This window comes from Stenella coeruleoalba (genome assembly GCF_951394435.1).
Source record: "Stenella coeruleoalba genome assembly, chromosome: 5".
Lineage (NCBI taxonomy): Eukaryota > Metazoa > Chordata > Mammalia > Artiodactyla > Delphinidae > Stenella > Stenella coeruleoalba.
In genome coordinates this window covers 17,791,473-17,807,753 of record NC_137150.1, presented here as the reverse complement: position 1 = coordinate 17,807,753, position 16,281 = coordinate 17,791,473, and the positions used below count along the sequence as shown (strand labels likewise).

Below are 16,281 nucleotides of genomic sequence, written 5' to 3'. Positions count from 1 at the left end.
TTGAAAATGAGATTAGAAAATAATGTGAAAACATAATACTAAGATCACTTTTTTCCATTTGAATGAAGGAATATAAGTATGAATGCTGTATCTCAATGCAAATGCATAGATTTCTTGTAAGATAGATAAAAGTGGATTTATTGAAGTAGTCTCCTTAGAGACCAAATGAATTTGCTCTATAGGAAAAGAAGTAAGAGGGATATTACCTGTCTTAGTCAGTTCAGGCTGCTGTAACAAAGTACCACATACTGGGTAGCTTATAAACAACAGAAATTTATTTCTTACAGTTCTAGAGGCTGGAAGTCTGAGACCAGGGTGCCAGCATGGTCAGGTCTGGTGAGGACCCTCTTGTTCGTTGACTGCCAACTTATTGTATCCTCTGTGTTTTTCTTGTAAAGGTACTAAACCCATTCATGAGGACTCCACCTTTGTGATCTAATAACCCCCTAAAAGGCTCCACCTTCCAATCCCATCACATTGGGATTAGGGTTTCAACATGAGGATTTTTGTGGAGACACATTCAGTCCATTGCATTACCTATTTATTTCTCAGCGATTATATGATTTTTATGCAAGAGGAAGAAAAGTGTGCCCTTTTAATGCTGATGTTTGATAGTTCTATGAAATGTTTAATGATTTCATTAGTATTTTGACTGAAAGCTTCTTTTTTTTTAAACATTTGTGATAACTGAGTATTTATTAACAAAGTAATGGTGGTTCTTTCCCTTTTTTTTCTTTAGTCCGAGGGTCAGAAGGACTATACATGGTGAATGGACCACCACATTTTACAGAAAGCACAGTGTTTCCAAGGTATGGTTTATTTTGTCGAGTAATGTTACAGAGAACTATACAATGCACTCTAAAGTATTTTTGTTGTTATATTCTGAACAAAAAACAAAAAGAACAGATAAGCTAGTTTCTTGGGACGTATTATATAATATTAACAGAAGATGGAAAGAATGAAAGAATACATATTCTCTATCAAGAAAAATGATCTTTAGATTTGAAAATAATAGCTTAAGCATGTTTAAAAGAAAAGGTGTAGGCAATAGTGTAATTCAGTTCATGCCTCTGGCTTAGAAGAATTTTATCTTAGGGACTGAGGAAAAACCAGTAAATGTGATAGCCAAACCACTGCCTATAATCTTCGATAAATTATAGAATGAAAAAGTATAAGAAATGAAATATACAAAAAATATATACATATAAATATATAACTAGATAAATAGAGAGACATTTTTCCCAAAAAGAAATAATGGAAAGGTAAACCAAAAACTAACAAAAGTCATTATCTATAGGAGGAGAGAGAATTGCAAGATCCAGGGGACATGTCTGTAAATGAACTTTGGTATATATAGTTTCGACTTTGGACCACGTAATTGTTTTAAATTTAAAAAAATATTTAAATGGAAAATGGGAACAAGTGAACCTAGCTTTATATTAAGTTGGTGACATAACCATATGATGATGTACAATATTCTTAAGTGCATTCAATAGTTTTATTATTAATAGAAAATTGATGTTATCCTTTTAAATCTATTGTAGGGTAAAACAAATAAATAATTATATTAATGTCATTAGGAACCAAAGTTTCAGCATAAGAGTGAAGTGGGGAGATAGACTTGCATGTATCAATGTGAATTCATGATTTCTTTTCATAAAAACATTTGTATTTCGTAGTTCTGTCCACTCTAAAGGGCTAGAACCAGTGATAACCTGGTAGCAGTAAATACGTCACAGATTATGATTTCTAAATGCCATTCTTCACTAAAAGGAACCAGTTCCTTGGGGGAGTGGTCAACTCCAGGTATAGGACAAAAAATGTATGAGTTGAGCCATACATATCTTGTGCCAGAAAGCAAGGAAGTTATAAAAGGCTAATGGGGTTTTGCTAAACTGTCACAGGAGTCAACATGAAGGGGTTTATACCAACCTTAGATGGGACAATTTGAGCATTAAGAAGAATAATGACTCTAAGAATTAAGATGTGTTAAGTATATAAGTAGTCTGTAAAAAAATCCTCCTCCCTCCAAATCTTATTGGTCAGCATTAGAAATTGATGGGATCCTTGTTCATTACTTTGAAAATTGATAAAGAAAGAAAAAAATCAAGCATTTATGTTGCCTTTCCTGTACAAACTATTTTTCAGTAACCAAATTGTTGATGAGGAAAACTTCTTTATAGAACAGTAATAAATTTAAAAAGAATGATGGGATTAGATAATCACCATTTCGTTATCCTAAAGAAGTCATGTATCGGTGGTTCTCAAACTTTTGCATGCATCACAGTCATCTGAAGAGCTTGTTAAAACACAGGATACTGTTCCCTCTTCAGATTTTCTGATTCATTAGATCTGGGGCAGGGGCCCAAGAATTAGAATTTTTAACAAGTTCCTAGGTAATGCTGACACTGCAAGTCTGCACACTTTGAGAACGACTGATCTATGCAAATGATCATTAAAAGATGCTGTTAAATGAACTGTTGATAGGGAACTTTATAATCAGGCTGCCATCATCTGACTCTATTGACCATTGTTTTTTACTAGACTCAGTTCTCTAGAACCTTGTTACAGGAAGTATGGGCCCAAGATCAGCCATACTGGCATCACCTTGAGCCAGTGCAGAAATCAAACATCAGAACATCTCAGGCCCTTCGCAGCTTACTGAATCAAAGTCTGTATTTTAACCAGCTCCTCAGTGATTTGTATGCACATTAATATTTGAAAAGCACCACTTTAGAAAATAAGAGTCTGTGTTAAAGCTTTTGTGCTGCGCTTCATTGGGGTGTGCAATCCCAAGGCATCAGGAGTGAGGGGGAAAGGGAAATGAGACAAGGAAGAAGTGAAAGCAAATATAGAGTGAGGTGCACTGAACTGACCACAGATTCACAAAATCCATCCAAGTTGCTTGGTCATGCAGAATTTCTCCAGAGAGGTTGTATAGAACCACTGTGCCTTAGAACAATCTGTTTTGAAGAGGATGGGTACGAAATTGGTCTGCAGCCAGAATCTTCTTTTGATCTGTTCGGGTTGAATCTGAGTGCCCGTGCTTCTCTTCCTGCTACTGCAATAGGCATAATGGAAGCCGTGCTGAAATGGGGCCTTCATTCTTGGAGAGTCTGAGACAACCAGTGGTGTTAGGAGATGAGGTGGCCAGGTCTCTTCGTTGAATAGCTGGTGCCTGGGAGCAGGAAGGATTAGGTGAGTCTGAGCAGGCGCATAATGAGTCCAGTACAATCGCAGCATCACTAAGAGCAGAACAAGGAGACATTATGTGTCTCCTGGTAAGTTGCAATAGGAACTATGAGGTACTTACCTTCTATGAAGATTATTAAAAATCTGCTTCTAATCAAGCTTTTAGATGAATGGTCCTTGAATTTGGCTGCACATTAGAATGACTTGGGGAGCTTTTAAAAAACCGGATATCCAAATACTGGCTATTAAATGATAGTAAGGAATTATTGTTAATTTCATGAGTTAAAGTGGCATGGTGGTGGTTCTCTTTTTTAAAAATGCCCTCGTCAGTTAGAGATGCATACTGAAGTATAGAGTAAAATGATATGACATCTGGTTTTGCTTTAAAATATTCTGGCATTAAATATGAAAGTAGGGAGTAGATTAAAGGAAACTGACCATGAGTTAATAATTATTTAAGCTTGGTGATAAGTGTGTAGGGGGGTTATCATACTTTTGCTCTATTTTTGTATATATTTGAAATTTTTCATTTAAAAGGTTGTTCCAGAAGGAAATAGACAAAATTTTCCAAGTGCCAAAATTAAGAAAAGAATTGAAGTCTGGATACTATAGTCTAGGAAGCTTGCCTTCCTTCTTAAACAGAATTCTAGAATGAGTTATTAAAAAGACAATTTATAATCATTACATTAAGGAGGTAATTATTGGAGTCAAAATGAGCTTGCTAAGAATAAATTGTTTCACGTTTATCTCATTTCCTTTCTGAGTAGAATTTCCAGACACATCAGAATAGAACTATAAACATGATTTTAGCAAAGTATGTGAGAAATGAGAAAGTCTTTTGGTTGAATGATGTTAGTGACAGAGTTGTCATTGGTTAAGAGCTGTGAAGTCAGCTGACTAATAAGTTGATTTAGTTTGAGGGAAGGACTATTGGTGAGCCACAGGAGCTTGTTAAAAAGTCATCCAATATTCTCATAATTAATTTAGATGATAGCTTAGAATTATGTTTTATAACTTATATTTTACTTAAATCTGTGAGGAATGACTAATGCTTTTACAAGGGAAAATGAAGATATAAGTAGATATCAGTAGGCTGGAATAATAGACCAAAAGTTGGGTAAGATTTAAAAAGAATAATTGTAAAATTCTGCCTTAAGGTTCAGAAATAAGTTGCACAAGTATAGAATGGAGGACATCTTGGTCATAGCTATTTATGTAAGGGAGTGAGAAAAAAATGTTTTAGTAACTATACACTGAGGATAAGCTACCATTATTGTATGATTGCAGAAACACAAATGTCATCTTCAGATGAATTAATGCAAAGACAGTGTCCAGGACTTCCCTGGTGGCGCAGTGGTTAAGAATCCGCCTGCCAATGCAGGGGACATGGGTTCGAGCCCTGGTCCAGGAAGATCCCACATGCCACGGAGCAACTAAGCCCGTGCGCCACAACTACTGAGCCTGCACTCTAGAGCCCGCGAGCCACAACTACTGAAGCCCGTGTGCCTAGAGCCCATGCTCCACAGTAAGAGAAGCCACTGCCATGAGAAGCCCGCGCACCGCAACCAAGAGTAGCCCCTACTTGCGGCAACTAGAGAAAGCCCGCACACATCAACGAACACCCAACACAGCCAAAAATGAAAAATAAATAAAATAAATAAATTTATTTAAAACAACAACAACAGAAACAAAGACATTGTCCGGTTTAGAAGGGGTGTACTGGTCAGTTCTGTGTGTGTCGTTATTTGACAATTCAAATATTTGTTAGCCACAAAGTTCTGATCTAATGTTGTGACTACACATATGGACATCTACTGTACACACATGCACACATTTCTGTTTGGGTCTTCATTATCACTGGGAGATGTACTCACAGTAGCCATCTCCAGTTGAGAAATACAGTACATAAAGTTTTGATCGTTTGATAGAAGGTTGCCAAGAAGTTCGAGTTCCACAGGTTAGTTTTTGTACAGAATCCTGCATCCATATTTTTTTAATGTGAAGATCCTCTTATCGTTGTTATACTTTCTGTCTCTGCACATGAGAAATTGGTGGAAGGTCTTTGTCCTTGAAATCCAGGGTCACCTCTTGGCCGCTTGAGGATATTTTATCCACCATTGTTTTGTTATGCAGGTAGTTTGGGAAATTCTTCACAAAACCTCCGTGTTGAAATCCTTCAGCTCTCTCAAGATAAGGGCTGACAGCTGGTAGCTTACACATACACCTACATTTTTGGGTTTTCATACCAACTAATTATTTACCCAAAAGGGCTCTATTTCTTACTTAACATTGGTCTGTTGGTATAAAATCAATTTCCAGCCTTACAGTGGTAGTTGGCACTGCATTTTAAGCGAGAAAGTATTTTTGGTAGACTAAAGCATTTTGGAATTATTTTCTAAAATTTATGTAAGTTCTTAGTCATTAAATTTGTGGTAAGATTGTGGATTTTTAATCAGATTTTTAAAAAAAGTATTAACGCTTATGAATTTAAGCTTTTTTTCTTACTATTTTCAGAGAATCTGGGAAAAATTGCAAAACCTGTACCTTTAGTAAGGATGGGACCTTGTTTGCCTGGGGCAACGGAGAAAAGTGAGTGTTCATTTATATAACATTTTATGTGTGTGTTGTGAATATAAAACATAATTGTTTTATGTGAATAACATGTATTTGGATGTCATTTATAAAGTCCATCTTTTAATGTGTTGGTGCTGTTAGGTATTATCTCCAATATAACATCCATAGAACATCTACAAAGTTGTTAGTTTCTATTTATGTGCCAGGACTTCTTTGAGTTCTCTAGTTACTTAGAATTAAAAAGTAACATATGGGACTTCCCCGGTGGCGCAGTGGTTGAGAGTCCGCCTGCCGATGCAGTGGACACGGGTTCGTGCCCCGGTCCGGGAAGATCCCACATGCTGCGGAGCGGCTGGGCCCGTGAGCCATGGCCGCTGAGCCTGCGCGTCCGGAGCCCGTGCTCTGCAACGGGAGAGGCCACAACAGTGAGAGGCCCGCGTACCGCAAAAAAAAAAAAAAAAAAGGGCAATTAATTCAATGCAAAAGAAGCTGAGAGGTTGTTTTATTTTATTTTATTTTATTTATTTATTTTTTTTTTGCGGTACGCGGGCCTCTCACTGTTGTGGCCTCTTCCGTTGCGGAGCACAGGCTCTGGACGCGCAGGCTCAGCATCCATGGCTCACGGGCCCAGCCGCTCTACGGCATGTGGGATCTTCCCAGACCGGGGCACGAACCCGTGTCCCCCGCATCGGGGGGCGGACGCTCAACCGCTGCGCCACCAGGGAAGCCCTGAGAGGTTGTTTTAAATAGTGCTCTAAGTGATTGGTTAGGGTTTCTTAAGTTCTGCACTAACATTTAGAGAGTAACTCTCTTTGCTTGTTCATGGTAGATACCTTATATCTTTGCTGTTAACTTATTAACAACTGTCTATATTTATTACTGTTAGTTTTATTGTGTATAACAGCATGTCATCTAAATATAAGTTATTCAAAAGTATGTTTGGTATAGTCTGTATTACATAAAATAATCAGATTACAAAATTGATCTTGCAAAAAAAAAAGTATTTTGGTTCAGTGTTCATAATTTTACTTAGAAAACCAATTCTTTTCAATTTTCCATAGTCACTGTATTTCAGTTCACAGCAGGAAAATGCCTGAATATTTGTTGCTTGGTTTAAAGTTATTTTTGTTGTTTTTAGCCAGATATAATATCTTAGGTTTTTTAAAGGGGGAAAAATGATTGCATCCTTTTGAAAAGTATATTTTAAATGTTTCTTACACAGTGGTACTATATTCTGAGGTCTTTCAGCTATCAGGTCAGATTGGATTAACACATGATTTTTAAAAATGCTAAAATGATTGTGTTGAATTAGTTGATTCATTTCTATGACTATAAGTAGCTGGCAGAATTAGCTTTTATAATTAAAAATGTTCATCAGTATTTTATTTTTTTTTAAGTTATTGAATCCAACCAACAAACTACTACTCTAAAATTATTAAGAATATAATTATATTGGGTCTTATTCACAGTGTTAACAGACAGTCTTACTCTCAGCCTCAAAGAAAGGACGTACTCTCAACTTTTCTTATTTCTTTAGGTGTAACCTATTGTGGGTATTTGGGGGTTTTTTTTCAATCCATATTTTATTATTTTTCTAATATTTATATATATATTTATTTATTTTTATTTGGTTGCGCTGAGTCTTAGCTGTGGCATGGGAACTCTTAGTTGCGACATGCATGTGGGATCTAGTTCCCCACCAGGGATCGAGCCCAGGCCCCCTGCATTGGGAGTGCAGTCTTAACCACTGCGCCAGGGAAGTCCCTAAATCCATATTTTAGTTTACACTATTTGAGTAATGAGTTGATAGAAATTTACTATCTGATGGGACATATCATACATCTTTTCATTGCCTATTATCTTTTTGAGGTATCCCTTATTCTACTAGCTTACAGTTTATTAAGTCTATTTTCACTTTGGCAATTATTATTAATTTTTTTTTTTTTTTTTTTTTTGCTGTACGCGGGCCTCTCACTGTTGTGGCCTCTCCCGTTGCGGAGCACAGGCTCCGGACGCACAGGCTCATCGGCCATGGCTCACGGGCCCAGCCGCTCCACGGCATGTGGGATCTTCCCGGACCGGGGCACGAACCCGCGTCCCCTGCATCAGCAGGCGGACTCCCAACCACTGCGCCACCAGGGAAGCCCTATTATTAATTTTTTATATGTCAGATCTCCACTTTGTTTTCTGTTGGATTCAACTCAATCCTCTTAATATGTCCCCACATGTTGTGTCCATCTTTTTAATAGATTTTTTTATACCTGCTTCTGGCATTTATTTCCTTAAGGTGCTGCAGCCACAACAATACATATTGTTCCTGGGTCAAGAGAAACAGATATAGTGTATTGATTGTGGTCTTTGCTGGGTTCACGGTTAACTAAGTCAGGAGCTATAACTGATTTTTCCTTAAATGTGTGCTTATTAAATTAAAATAAACACCCTTCATTAAACTAAGAATAACTTTAAAGTTTATTAACAACAACAAAAAAGAAAGCTTCATGTAATTCTAAAATATGTAATTTACAGTAAGTTGTAAAGAATCTACAGTCATAAGTGTGTGTGTTTGTGTGTTTGTTTCTGTGTTTAAATGATATATGGTAATTGTTTATTCTTACCAGTTGCCACTTATCCTAACCCAGCGTCCTCAAACTTGAGTTGAACAAAGTAACTTTAAGGAACTTCTGCAATGAGATGGAGTATCTTTTTTTTTTTCTTTCTTTCTTTCACCACAAGGACTACGTAAGAGCAAGTCAGGCCAAACAGGTTTCAGAGCATTGCTCTGGCATTTATTAGGAGTATGCTCTTGGGCAAATCATCAGATCATTTCATTTTTCTAACCTTCAGTTTTACCATTTGTAAAATGGAGATGATAATACCTGTTTTATGAGATTGTTGTGAGGATTAAATGAGAAAATGTACATAAAGTGGTTAAACCAGAACATGGTTCATAGAAAGTGTCCCCAAAAGTGGAAACTGCTTTTTTTTTTTTACAATTATTGTCTTTTTTGTCATTGTACCACGATAATTCTTACAGTAATATCTTTTGTAGACTGCTTCTGAGATTTTTATAGACATCAAAAGTATCCTTGCTGATTTCCCTAGCCGCTGCAGTTCCATTTACTCAAATTAAAAAATAGATACTTTTCATTTTCTCTTGGATTTGAAATTCGTCAGCTTGTCTGTAGATTTGTTCTGTGTTCGCTTAAAGGCCTGTTTTTTCCTTTTTGGTTGAAGGTGGTATCTATTGTATCTTTGTGCAAATTCTATACTACTTCCCAACACCAGCCTTAAATAGGGGCCTTTTGGTAAAATGTACACTCTTTTACGTTAAAGTGTTTATTGGATATTTTCTAGAACTGACTGAAAATTGATTTTTATGAGGAATGAACACTTTAGAGTGATCTGTACTTAAAAAGAAGTATGAATGTTTTGGATAGTGCTGGCTATTGTGAAACAGTGTTTCATTGCTGAAGTAATTTCTTTTGAAACCAGAATAAATGTTATCAATGTCACTAACAAGGGACAACTGCACTCCTTCGACCTTCCAAAGACAGTTTGCCTTGAGTTCTCGCCAAAAAACACTGTCCTGGCAACGTGGCAGCCTTACACTAGTAAGTATTTTCCAATTGTAAAAATATTCTGACAGGACCAACTCAGTGAGGAAAAAAAAGGAGGTTTATAAACTTATAGGAAAGTAATTAATATTTATGATAGTAAATAGTGTTTGAGAATATTTTTAATTGACAATGAATCTTGTATTCCCCAAATAGAATGTACTTTAAGTAATTTCAAGGTATAGTAAGTTAGTGAGAAGATCCATCATGAGATAGAGGAAAAGAAAAAAGCTCAAGGGAAAATTTATAAAGTAAATAACCAATGGATAGAGAAGATCGCAAAAATTAAGAAGAATAATGACCTTTAAAATAAAAATCGTTTTATATAATTATAAATGAAAGAGGAAGTACAGTAGACACAACATCTGAGAAATGTTTATGGTGTGACAAAGGTAGGAAATGGTGTGTCATTTTCTAATGCATTTAAAGATCTAATATACATTATATGAACATTTTATTGGCTTGGCCAACAGTTCGTTGGGTTTTTCCATAACATCTTACAGAAAAATCCAAATGAACTTTTTAGCCAACCCAATATATAGCTGTGCTTCATAGATCAGTGATAAAATATTGGGTCCCGGTATAGGGCTTATTTTAAGAAGCATTTTGTAATAATGTGGATATTGTTGAATAAATATATGATAGTAGCTCATTGTTGGGTTATGAACTTCCTGAGTTCGTTCTTCCAAGAGGCATGGACTCTAATGAATATTATTTTTCCAAGTAAGTAAAAGGGAAATTGAGAATCAGTTGAAGACTGTGAGTGGTTTTATATAACTTTTTTTCATGTGTGTGACTTACAGACACAGCTTTCGTGATAAGACAGTTTAATCTGTTTAACAGCAAGCTATGTCACACTTAATCTCTTAAGTATTCTTAAAAACTGTAGTAATTAACTCATTTCAGAAATAACAAAATTCTGCTCAGACAGCCGTCATATTGTCATAGCTTTAGGAATGGATGATTAAATCTATAATTAAAGCTAAAGGGGAAAGTTGATTTAAAGCAGCTCTTACCCGATCTTTATAATCTTGTTCAAATTTTTTCTAAGAATGAAATCTTTTTACTAGTGTTAGGAGACAATTACTGCAAAATTTTTGTTTTTATGGCAGCTTCTAAAGATGATACAGCTGGGATACCTAACCTACAACTTTATGATGTGAAAACTGGGACGTGTTTGAAGTCTTTCATCCAGAAAAAAATGCAAAATTGGTAAATAAATGCTTTAAAATACTAATTATTTTTAAATATTTTAAATATCTTTGTTGTATGTTATTTTTTTCTCTGGTATTGATTTAGAAAATAACTTCTCAGATCAAAATCTAGATCTTTAAGGATTTTGTATGTGAGAATGTAATAGAGTAAAAACTTGATCTTTTATTTAGTATTTGAATCAAAAGGAATAATATTTTTCTATTATATATGCTGACTAAAACTATTAGTAACTGACTTGACATCATATTTATAAGTATTTTTCCTTAAATAGTAAACAATATCATAAACTTTAACATGTTAACATATGATGTTACATTCTATTTAAAATTTTTTAATATTCTTTCTTTTCAATGTAGGTGTCCATCCTGGTCAGAAGATGAAACTCTTTGTGCCCGAAATGTTAACAATGAAGTTCACTTCTTTGAAAACAACAATTTTAGTATGGAAAGATTTATGAAATAATTTTATTATTTGCTATAAATATGTACAGTTTTTATTGCCTTATATGGTATCATAGGGTTCTCCTAAATACTATTAATATATTAACAGTTGCTGTTATAGTAATTCATTTGAATAACTCCAAGTGTAATTGCTAGTAAAACTTTATAACACAAACATTCTTTTATAATAAACTTTTACTATCTAATAATTACTATTAAGACATTTGAGTACCTCTTTCTGAGTTTAGTTGCTATTGAAATTCTGTGATACAAATTTTTAAAATATTTTGTTGTGTAGAATTTCAAATACAAAAGTAGACACCTAGTCCCATAGCCATCAGCCCATTGCCAAACCTTCTTCATCCATGCATCTCTCCACCTACCATCTCTTCTACTCTGCTAAAGAAAATTGTAGACATCATATAATTTTACCTATAACTATTTCAGTATGTATTCTGAAGATTAGGGCTCTTAATATTTTTTTCAAACTTAGTCATAATACCATTATCACAGATTATAGAATATCTGGTCAGTGTTCAAATTTCTAATAATTGAAAATGTGATAATTTTTTTAAAACTCAGGATCCAAATAAGGTCCTTCACATTGCAATTGATTTATATATCTTTTAAGTTTCTTTAAGCTATAAGTTCCCTCTCCATTCTTTTTTCCCCCTTGCAATTTATTATTTAAGAAACAAAGTTACTTGTCTTATATATACTCCCATATTTGAGTTTTGCTCTTGTATCCCATTCTGTAAGTTAACATGTTCATCCGTTTCCTGTAAATAACTATTTGGATCTAGAGTTGATCAGCTTCAAGTTCTTTTTTGGGGAGCTGAGGGCAAGACTACATCATAAGGCCGTGTTCAATTCTTTTATCAAGAAGCACATAATGTCTCATTGTCTTTAATTTTGTATGGTTAATTGGCGTTAATGTTCAATGCATGGTTAAAAATTGGTGATACTATAGTTTCCCTCCTTCCCCTATCATTTATTAGCTGTACTACCTCTATAAGGAGAAATTCCCCTTTCTACTATTTGGTTACCTAGTGGACCATTTATATGGGAAAGGCAAAATAAATATTCTTCTCCTTTATCACTTTTAATAAAATGAGTTCTTTCTCTAGCAATCTCCATTGCAACCGATTAGTCCCCACCCCCAACCTAATGAACTATGGATTTAAACATGATGTGTTTCAGTCCATTTTAATTACTATTCTTATTGATTTTCAAATTGTCCCATCATTGGTCAATTAGTCTTTAATGACTTTTTTGCTATATGGTAGGACAAATCATTCTAGGATTATCTTGTATATTTCTTGCTATACACCTAGAATCAGCCAATTCTCCAATATACTCTGCTCCCTTTTAGTGGAAAATGGTATTTAGAGACCACAGTCTGGGTGTAGAGGATTCTCATTGCTACTGTGTTGATTGATCATTGTTTCTAGGCCTTTTTTTTTTTTTTTTTTTAATCTTATATCTGTATTGCCTTTTGCCAACACCAAGAATGTGTTTCTCTGGGATAACAGGGGTGATAGTTTGAGAATATCACATCCACATAATTATTCATTTGCTTTATTCTTCATTGACCACATAGCATTCTTAGAATAGCAATACCAATAGTAACACCTATAACATGGTTACTGAAAAATAATTTAAAGAAGAAAGTTTTGCAGTTCCTTTTGTCCTTAGAATATTCCATTGGTGACTGAACACTTTTTAGTACAGTCACTGACTTACAATAGTTTGAGTTAAGATTTTTCAACTTCATGATGGTGTGAAAGTGCTATGTATTCAGTAGAAATTGTACTTTGAATTTCAATCTCTTCCTGGGCTAGTGCCATGTGGAATGGTACCCTCTCGTGATGCTGGGCAGCAGCAGTGAGCCACAGCTCCCAGTCAGCCACATGATCACAAGGGTCAACAATTGATACACTTAGAACTCTTTTGGACCTGTACAGACATTATGTTTTTCACTTTCAGTTGATTATTCAATAGATTACATGAGATATTCAACACTTTATTATAAAATAGCCTTTGTGTTTAATGATTTTGCTCAACTGTAGACTAATATTAAGTGTTCTGAGCACTTAATATTTAAGGTAGTCTAAGTTAAGCTATGATGTTCAGTACATAAGGTTTATTAAATGCATTTTCAACTTATGATATTTTCAACTTACCATGGGTTTATCAGGACATAACCCCATCATAAGTCGAGAAAGTAGAATGGGAATTGGCAAATGTTCACATGTACAGAAGATGGCATGCAGGCTGATTTTGACACCATCTACACAGTCATTTAGCATTACCCTTCAATTTCCTGCTTTTGAGGCTTAATCCTTTCCCCACTAATTTGGGGTTAGCTTCCTCGCTTATCTTCCTTGCCTCTTTATGAGCATGCCAGAAGAAGGGGGCTGCCAGATTAGCAGTTTGGTATGCTACTTTTGAATAGCTGTTGGTCTCTATATTTGAACAAAGAAAGAGTAATAGCTCTTGATCCCATTAACTAGGAGAGTGTAGTGTTCATAACATGGTTTCTTACAGAGTAAGCACTCAACAAATATCGGCCATCGTTATAGTTGCTATTGTTGATTATCATTGTTGTGGATCTGCTTATCACATTAGTTACAGAATTTTCATTTCCACGTTCTACAGTAGCAAGCTAGGGTCATCTGTCCCATCAAATGGGCTCTAAGACTACTTTAGTTCAGAGATTTAAGAGAAGAGAACTGATATTTATTTAATACCTACTGTGTGCCTGGCACTGCACACTAGGAATTAGGTATGTAATCCCATTACTTGCCCAAGGTCACACAGTGACTGAGTAGGAATTCAAGCATAGGTCTGTCTCACTCACCCATGCTTTTTCCACTCTGTTACTCTGCCTGACCGACATGAGACTACAGTGAGCCGTTTTGTGTATAGTTACGTTAACCTTTTATAATGCATTCAGAATTTGAGATATTTCTATTAGCTTCTCTCATTAATCTAATACCATTTACTTTTTTTTAGATACCTTTGCAAGTAAGTTGCATTTGAAAAAAATTAATGATTTTGTGTTATCACCTGGACCCCAGCCGTACAAGGTAACTGCTAATGTTTTTGTTTGTTCATGTGGAATATTATGAGATTAAACCTTTTCCTAGTTTTTAGTGACTTTAAAAACATGTCCATCTTAGTTTATATGCTTCAAAAAATTTAAGTCATTATTTATGTCTGTGTATCTTAGGTGGCTGTCTATGTTCCAGGAAGTAAGGGTGCACCTTCATTTGTTAGATTATATCAGTACCCCAACTTTGATGGACCTCATGCAGCTTTAGCCAATAAAAGTTTCTTTAAGGCTGATAAGGTTACAATGCTATGGAATAAAAAAGGTATGATAAATATATTTTATCTCCCATTTTGTTTATCAAGCATTAATTTAGACTTATATTCCTATGTGTATAGAAAAAGAAAAGAGTATCAGTGCTTATTCAGTGAAAATTTACATGTGCTTTGTTACAATCACCATTAGTTTAATTTGTGTTTTAAATCTAATTAAAGTTTTTACCCTTACAGCTACTGCTGTGTTGGTAATAGCTAGTACTGAAGTTGACAAGACAGGAGCTTCCTACTATGGGGAACAGACGCTGCATTACATTGCCACAAATGGAGAAAGTGCTGTGGTGCAATTACGTGAGTGTTCCAGCAGTCTTCCTTTAATAGAATAAATGATAGTAAAAACTACAGTGCCATAAAGATGATATCATCTAAGTTCTTGATCAAGTGATAGAACTCACATATTTTAATAACCTTTAAGATAAAATTCCTCTTATCATCCCCAAACATACCTTATTTTGACAGAATCCAATTAGTTAATTTAGTTATGCCAGCAGTTTAGTAGGGAACTTGCTGAGTGAGATAATTCCATTGTAATAGCTCTTTGGGGACTTGTTTAATTAATTATGACAGCAAGCTGGTGTAGCATGTTTAGCACTATCTTCAGAACTGAAGAGTTTTAACCACTTCATATTTTGTTTTGATGAGTTAACTGTGAAAAACTAGTTTTAAAATTCTGGCAACTCCCTAATCTTTTTTATTTTAAATTGAACATGTAAGGGTAAGGTAACCTTTCTTTCAAAAACTGTGTATTCCCATTCAAATCAGGAACAAAACAAGGATGACCCGCCTCCCTTCCATTTATTATTTAACATTCTGAAAGACCTAGTCAGTGTACCTGATCAAGAGAATAAGTATACAGTTTTGAAAGGTGAAAATCGAATCATCTCTGCTCATCAGATGAAGTTACAGCATAAACAACAGCCTCTTAAAAAGCAAAATGGAAGGAAAGATTCCATATACAGCAACAAAAAAGAAATATATAGGACTGATGGGAAGAAAACTTTAAAACTTCTGAGGGGCAAACTATAAGCTTTAATAACTTTACCAAGATGTCATTTCTCTCCAAATTGATCTAAAAATTAAACTAAAATGCCAGTAGATTTTCTTTTTTACAACTAGATAAGCTGGTTCTAAAGTTGATATTGAAAAATAAACATGCAAGAATGTTTTGAAAACTTTGCAAAAAAAAGAGTAGCGAAGGAGGGATTCTGATACTATTAGATATTAAAATGTAAAGCAATTGTAATTAAGACAATTTGGCTCTGGCTTATGGATAAGCAGATAAATCAGTGGAACACAATAGGATCCACAAAGAGATCCATACTTCCAAAGCCATTGACATACAATAAAGTCAGCATTTGAATCAATGCAGGAAAATATTGATCATTTAATATATGGTTTGGGGACAGTTGGCTAGCTATTTGGAACAGAAAGTTACTATTGCTAATTCTTTACCAAAATAAGTTCCAATTGGGCCAAAAAATTGTATCTAAAACTACAGAACTAGAAGAAAATGTGGGAGAATTTTTTTCTAATTTTTTTTTAAATTTTTATTGGAGTATAGTTACTTTACAATGTTGTTAGTTTCTGCTATACAGCTACAGCAAAGTGAATCAGCTATACGTATATTTTTCTAATCTTAAAGTAGAAAAAGACTTTAAACAAAGTAGAAGTCGTATGGGGAAAGTGATAAATTTTAGTATATGAAGTTACTGGGAGAAGAAAAGAGTCCATAAATTAAAACAAACAAAAAATTAGGGAAAAAAAGTTTTAGACAAGGGATAAATATGAGAAAAGGTGAATTTTGTTAATATCTCAAGTGTAACAATAAAAGACCAATAACAGGAGAGAAAAATAGGTAT

The 16,281-nt window shown here is 34.7% G+C and overlaps 1 protein-coding gene across 2 annotated transcripts in view; it reads left to right on the top strand.

The window, feature by feature from the left end:
• EIF2A (eukaryotic translation initiation factor 2A) overlaps positions 1–16,281 on the top strand; it is a 38,715-nt gene that overhangs the window by 9,034 nt on the left and 13,400 nt on the right. Inside the window, exons 1-9 of one of the 2 annotated variants that reach the window (XM_079923346.1) lie at positions 288–398; positions 740–809; positions 5,707–5,781; positions 9,259–9,377; positions 10,493–10,592; positions 10,952–11,034; positions 14,051–14,124; positions 14,268–14,412; positions 14,597–14,713. In XM_079923346.1, coding sequence (XP_079779472.1) covers positions 763–809; positions 5,707–5,781; positions 9,259–9,377; positions 10,493–10,592; positions 10,952–11,034; positions 14,051–14,124; positions 14,268–14,412; positions 14,597–14,713 — 760 coding nt within the window. In that variant the 5' untranslated portion in view covers positions 288–398; positions 740–762. Of the gene's footprint in view, positions 1–287; positions 399–739; positions 810–5,706; positions 5,782–9,258; positions 9,378–10,492; positions 10,593–10,951; positions 11,035–14,050; positions 14,125–14,267; positions 14,413–14,596; positions 14,714–16,281 lie in introns of those variants that run through there. The other variant, XM_079923345.1, reaches the window with a different exon arrangement.